The sequence below is a fragment of the Gossypium arboreum genome, chromosome 10, assembly GCF_025698485.1.
Source record: "Gossypium arboreum isolate Shixiya-1 chromosome 10, ASM2569848v2, whole genome shotgun sequence".
Classification (NCBI taxonomy): domain Eukaryota; kingdom Viridiplantae; phylum Streptophyta; class Magnoliopsida; order Malvales; family Malvaceae; genus Gossypium; species Gossypium arboreum.
In genome coordinates, this window is record NC_069079.1 from 5743954 (window position 1) to 5751321 (window position 7368).

General features: G+C 34.3%; 1 protein-coding gene across 1 annotated transcript; it reads right to left on the reverse strand.

Moving 5' to 3' along the window:
- Window positions 1-1437: 1437 nt before the first annotated feature.
- LOC108488792 (trimethyltridecatetraene synthase-like) lies at window positions 1438-4274 on the reverse strand. Its single transcript, XM_017793078.2, has 2 exons — window positions 3244-4274; window positions 1438-2155 (listed from the first exon to the last, which is right to left on the reverse strand). Exons 1-2 carry the CDS (start codon window positions 4147-4149, stop codon window positions 1529-1531), a joined length of 1533 nt encoding a protein of 510 aa, XP_017648567.1. The 5' UTR covers window positions 4150-4274; the 3' UTR covers window positions 1438-1528.
- Window positions 4275-7368: the final 3094 nt, after the last annotated feature.

Here is a 7368-nt window from a genome sequence, read left to right on the forward strand (position 1 = left end):
GTAGTAGTATTACGACCTTGGAGGCTTGGTGCCACAACTTTGGGTTTAGTGTCACGACACCTCGATAGTCTGCTTCAGGTTGATTTCTTGTCGAAGTCTTGCACCCTTGAGGTAGTGGAGGCTTAGTGTCTCGACATCCTAGCATTAGTGTCGTGACACCCACATCAGATGTAGTTCTCCTCAAGGATTGATTTTTCTTGTCTTCCTACACGAACTCAATTGCACTATTAGACACCCAATGAGACTATTTTGCCAAATTGGGTCTCAAAAAGACTAAAAAAAACTAAAGGAAAACGATCATAAATACTAAAAATTGAAAATAAAATAAAAGCATAGAAAAAAACTCGTAAATCGCTTGGGAACAAACTCATTTAAGTGTTCTAGAGAGCCTAATTTGGTGTATCAAATTATGACATACACGTGCCATGTCAGCAAAGTTAACAAACGTTAACTTTCCCATCCATTTTGGGGTGATTTGACAATTGCACAAGTTGAAGCAACACATTAACTTTTCCATCCATTTTGAGTCGATCGATAAAGTTGGCATCGTTGGTTTTCATCACAGCCTTGACCATTTCAATGGATGAAGCAACGATGACGGGGTATTACCTGAATTTAAGTTGCGTGATGGGGTCGTATTTTCAGGAGAGGGCATGGATGGACTAGTGAAGAAGTGAGCCGATGAGGTTGAGGTTGCTGATTATAAACCAAGGTTTTGGATCGGGTGATAAATTAAGTTTCTGGCGATAACAGAAGTGAAGGAAAAGGAGGATGAGAGCTAGAGTGGCAAGCCATGGAGTCAAGTAAGAAACCGAAGGGAAAGTTTCCATTTGTTTTAGTTAGTTGTTTCCAGTAATAGCGATTGATGATGAAGTTTTACTATAAAACATGTATTTACAGACAAAAATTAAATGAGAAATTAAAAGATCAGCCGATCAAGAAATTGTTATATAAATATATTAAGTTTAGCGATGAGTCTCTCACTTGAATTCTTTAGTTCATGAAATTAACCCATTGTTCCTTCTTATCTACCAGCTGAATTTTAATTAATATTTGTGGATTAAAACTAATAATTATGAGAGGAAAAAACCTCTTGAGGTTTAAGAATTTACGTTAACAAATCCTTTGATTATGTCTTCAAACCACATTTTCAGCCAGAGAAATTATTTACATCTAAATTTATTTATAGGTATGACATCATATCAACTTGATTAATATAATATGTTTAAATTAATATTATAAATAGAAGAATTAATACCGTCCATCCAATACCAATTTTGCAAAATATGAATCATGATTGCGTCAAGTGTATGAGCTAAGGAGATGACGTGACGAAAGAAATCATCCAAAAAGTTTTTCAAAATTTATATTTTATATATCTCTCTTTTAAGACCATTCTTTATATATATATATATATATATATATGAGAAATTGATATTCACCACTGAGAATATGGAGCTTATATTTTACAACCCAAAAGCAAAACAACATCAATCACTAGGAGTCTCATCCTCAAAGGCTACAATAATTAAGAGTACATGTGAAGTGGGAGCCTAGGCTCTGCCACAACCACAAGTGGGTGCTTCTTAGAGGTGGAGAGCCCAAATAGTTCCTCCATATTGAGATCATCTTTTGTAGTATTAGCAGGCAATTTCCAATTAAATCCATGTAAAATATTAGCCAAACTTGCTTGAATGACCTTAATCGCCAGAGGATATCCAGGGCACTTCCTTCTTCCGGACCCGAATGGCAACAACTCAAAATCATGACCTTTTACATCAATACTCTTTCCAATGAATCTGTCTGGCCAAAATTCATTGGGCTTGTCCCAAAGATTAGGGTCTCTCCCGATTGTCCATATGTTTACAAGAGCTCTAGTGCCTTTGGGAATGTCATAACCAGCTATTTCACAGTCTTGGCTAGCAACGTGAGGCACCAACATTGGTGCCACTGGGTGTAAACGCATTGCCTCTTTTGCAATTGACTTGATGTAGGGTAGGTTCCCAATGTCCTTCTCTCCAACCCATTGTTCCCTGCCGATTACCTTGTCTAGCTCTTCCATGGCTTTGGCCAATATTTCTGGCTTTCTCAATAGCTCTGTAATTGCCCATTCTACTGTCACTGCTGAACTATCCGTTCCAGCAGCTATGATGTCCTGAAATACGTATAAAAAAGAGAATCATCATATGAAAAGAGCTAAAACCTTCACAGCTAATTAGTTGGTCTTATTCAATTAAACCTATAGATTTGGTTACCTTTCAATCCCGATAATTCGCCTAATATTTAAGAGTATTTAAATGAAAATATTAAACTCAAAAAATAAATTCTAATAAAAATATTAATCTTATTTAAAATATATATCAGACTCACTTATACTTGGAACTCTTTTAGACTAAATATTAAGTGTATATATATATTATTTTTATTATCGATAAACCCTTTGTGGTAGAAAGTAGTTACCTCAATTTTACGAATAAATTAATCAATTATCCATCACTTCACTTTTTTAACAATATGTTTGAATAAACAATTACAAAAGAAAACAAAATAAAGTAGAAGAATGAAATGTTAATGAAAGTAAACGATGCATGTATTTTTGTTCGAATAGTTAAATTTAGGGGTGAATTGCATAGTTGAACACTCCACTCTTATAAGTTTTCATTTGGATACTGAAAATAAAAAATACATTACATTTTAGGCACTATTATTAACAACAATTTTCATTTTGGTCACCCGCTGTTAATTCAATATTCATTTTAGTCACTCAACTTTCGTAAATTACCATTTTGGTCACTTGTAAATGTCTTTTATTTTTTTCCTTTTTTAGAATTACTTTTTACAAGGAATTGTATGAGTTTTTATGGGAAAAACTTGAATTTCATCTCTATAACTGAAAGAACTCAATTTTCTTAGAATTTGCTAAGGTTTTTTTTTTCTTCCGTATGTATATAAATTCTTCAGTTCCAATCTTACGATTAATGAAGCTCCAGGTCTATTCTGCTTTATCATGCCCGGTGTACTCCATTCTTTAAAAATATTATGTTGGGAGATGATATGGGAGGAGTAACCCATGTACGTAATTACCCTATCTGATTTCAAATTTTAGGTTAAAGGTGTAAAATGCAAGGAAACTTATGTCGACCAAGATTAAACAAATGGCCACTCATTTGAAGCCAGCCAAACCAAGAAAGTGAAACAAAACCATCAAAATACGTGAGCCAGAAAGAAACAAACAATCATTACCTGACTAAAGGCCTTGACACCATGCCTTTCAAGCTTGACCTCAAGATTGGGTTCCTCCGAAAGCTGCAGAAGCACATCCACCATGTCCTTCGCAACATAATCTTTCACCCTCTTTCTCCTCGCGTTGTGTTCATCCAACACATGCTCCAAGAACCTATCGAATTTCTTGCTCAAGGCCTTCATTCTCTTTATATAGCCTTGCAAATCCAGGAAACTGAGCCAAGGGATCGAGTCACCGATGTCCAACACCCCATTAAGAAAGAACAACTCATTCAGCATCTCGTTGAACTCGTTTGGGGTCACAATCTCGTTTTTGCCGGTTCCCTCCGTGTATTTTTTCCCAAACACCATCCTACTGATTACGTTAAGATTCAAGCTCAAAAGATGTTCTTTCAAAACAATTTGGGTACCAGATGATTCGTACAACCTTTTCAGAAGCAAGTTCCTCTCTTCTTTTCGGATATACTCGTACGACTCTAGGCGTTTTGCACTAAAAAGCTCTGTCAGGCACATTTTTCGCGCTTGACGCCAGTATGGACCGTAGGATGACCACGTAATATCGGAGTAATTATAAGTAGTGTATTTGCCAGCAGCAGTCTTGGGTCGGTCACTGAAGATAGCATCATTAGTTTTCAATATGGCTTTGGCCATTTCAACGGATGAAGCAACAACGATGGGGAATGACCCGAATTTGAGTTGCATGATGGGGCCATATTTTTGGGAGAGGGCATGGATGGACTGGTGAGGAAGTGAACCAATGAGGTTGAGGTTGCCGATTATCGGCCAGGGTTTTGGACCAGGTGGTAGGTTGAGTTTCCGGCAACGGCGGAGATGAAGGGAGAGGAGGATGAGGGCTAGAGTGGCAAGCCATGCTGTCAAGTAAGCAATCCAAGATGTAGTTTCCATTGTTTCTAGTATTGGCAATTGCAAGTGATGATGAAGTTTACTATAAAACTTGTATTTATATACAATTAAAAAGGGGCATAATAAAAGGATCAGCCATCACCCTCCTGTCACTCCTTCACATTTGTGACACCAAACTTGTCTTTATATGAAAAAATTGAAAATAAAAGGGCAATCAAAGACTAGCCGGATACGAAAAGATGATATGCATTGTTTAGGTTTGGCAATCTTGAATTCTTTAGTTCATGACTTCATGAACTGGGCCATTGAATTGATTCCTCCTTTCTACCAACTCAAAAGTTGTTGGGAAAGATTTTATTAATATTTTTGCTGGTAATATTTGACATCTTATACAATTTTCATGCGTAGATGTTTTGTTTATTATGCACAATTGTTATTTTCCAATCCATGTAAATTATTTTTTTTAAACTTGTAATTTTAGTTGAATCTCTTAACAACGTGGTTTTATAATTACAAACTTTTTACTACTTTTTTTTTTATAAATTTTGTTTATAATTTTAAATTTTAAAAGGGCTTAATTGATTTTTTTAATTTGTTATTAAGGTCTTTTGATCCTTTTGCCCGTTAGTTTAAAAATTTCTAATTTACTTCCAATAAAAGAGTAGGAGTCAAATAAAATAAATGTGTAAAATTGAGGGTTAAATTTGTTATTATACCTTACATATAAACATTAAATTTTAGTTGATGGTTAAATTGATTGTTTTGCTCACTCATCTAATGTATAAGGGTTAATTTATCTATTTTTTTTAAAAAACTAAAATACAAATTAAAATATAAATATAAAGATTGCGATACTTTTACTTTTTTATTTATCTTTTTTAATTGCTATTTTTGAAAGTGAGTCTGGAAGATTAAAAATGCTTAACTTATTATGGGTTTAGTCCAAAGAGTAAATTACGGGGTTTAGTCTTTGTTTAATTTTATATATTGTTATGTTTCCTATTTACATGAAAACTAATATGGGTTAAAGGAATTTAAATATATTTTGGTATTTGTCTTTTGATAATTTAAATTTTACTACGATTGATTGAAGCTAAATTAATATCATTATTATTACTGTAATAATAAAATGTGAATTTAAGCGCATATTTTTTATTTCAAAATTTAAAGAGTTGCGAGTAAAAATAATTATTATATATATATATATATATATATATATATATATATATATATATAAACTTGTATTAGTGGAAGAGTATATTTTATGGGGTGACAAGCTGGTTTGTATATTTTATGAAGTGGTATTTATATGACTTAATTTTGGCGCTATTTATTATTTTTATAAGAAAATGGTTAGGAGGGTAATGTCAATTGTTTTATGCATTTTTAATGTTAGTGCAGAAGATAATTACTAAAGAGTTTTTAATTAATATTTCTCTCAAGTATTTGGTAAATGCTTACCTATGATATACGTATATAACAAGAGAAATGGATTTTTTTTTTGTTTTTAAATGCTTTGGGAAAATTCATATTTTATTTATTTTATATTTCATTATTAGTCAATTGTCATAGAAATTTTGTCAGTATAAGTGAGTTTGTGCTGAAGCTTTTTTCATTGGCCGATACATCTGTTATTTATAGTGACAGATTAAAGATTTTCCGTCAGTGTAGATTTTATATATACCAACAAATTTATTTGTGCCATTGGTATAGGATGAACTCTAAAAACAACCACTTTGTTTTTTGTTATATAGGGGATAACTTCATTTTTTATTTAAAATTAAAGTTTTAATAAAACACCTAATATCAAGGGTCGATTTTTTTTCCCTCAAAGGTATACGGCTTTTGAATTTTAATTCCCATGCAATTAATATGTTTTATCTTTACCTTTTCCTCATTCTCCAAAACATTTTTCTACTAGTTTCAATATCACCAATTCCTCCACTTTAACAATAATTGTTAGTTCCATTTGTAACACCCTGATACATGACCTAATTGTCAAGTCTGAGCTACAAGGTGCCACATTCGTTGTCGAAGCAGCTACAATTGATATTTCACACCCCAAGTCTAGCGGATCCGAGTTTAAAACGTAGAGTTGAAAAGTTACCTGATTGGCGTGGCTGAATCCGCCACTTATAATCTTCAGCTGTATCGAAATCTGGTATATAAAAATAGCCATAGAGGTGATTAAATGTCTTATGTTATTCTTATTTTGTTATATAAGAGAAGGGAATATCAAGTAAAGTATAAGTCAGTTGAGTTACCGCCATATGCATAGTACGCCCAGTTTGTCTGAGTACTGTGATAGTTCAGTTTTTTAATGAAATACGGTTAGGGATTAACTGGATTGACTGGTCAAGTATCAATTATTCAATATTTTCATTTATATTTCTCTTAGAACCTGTAGGCCATTAAGAATTACAAATTCTGAATTCAAGCGACACTTGTCAAGTTCCAATAAGAGAAGTTGGTTATATATATAGGGGTGAGAAGTGTAACATCCTTCATCCGTATTCATCACTAGAATAGGGTTACGGAGCATTTCCAGACTCACAATACAATTAAACATTCATTTAACATACATTTTCTGAATTCAACCATTCGTCATTCAATCTCAATCAATTTGTCCCTTATACGAGCCTACGAGGCCCTAAACATGCTTTGGAAATGGTTCGGGACTAAACCGATAACTTATAAAACTTTTACGAAACTTATAAAAATTTTCTCAAAACAGGGGACACACACCCGTGTGGCTAAGCCGTGTAGACATTCGAAATGAGAGTACATGGTCGTGTCCTAGCCCATGTTTGACCCTGTGTAACTCTCTGACTTGGGTCACACGGCCAACACATACGCTCGTGTAGCTAGCCCGTGTGCCCTAAAAATGGCCACACACGCCCGTGTACCAGGCCATGTGCTAGGCCGTGCCAAACCTGTAAGGTATACTGACTTATGCCACACGGCCAAGTCACACGCCACTGTGTGAGGCCGTGTGGAGCATACTGACTTGATTTCAATTTCAATACCAGGGGACACACGGCCATGTACTGGACCGTGTGTCACACACGGTTGAGACACACGCTCGTGTCTCATCCCGTGTGGACAAAAATAGGCTATTTACCAGACCAATTTGCCACTCCAAGAGGCACACAACTACACAATTCAATTGATACACATTCATAGCATAATTGAACATCCCATTTAGCCATAATCAAGGCTAATTCATACCATTTCTAATACTAACAACCAACATGCTTATAA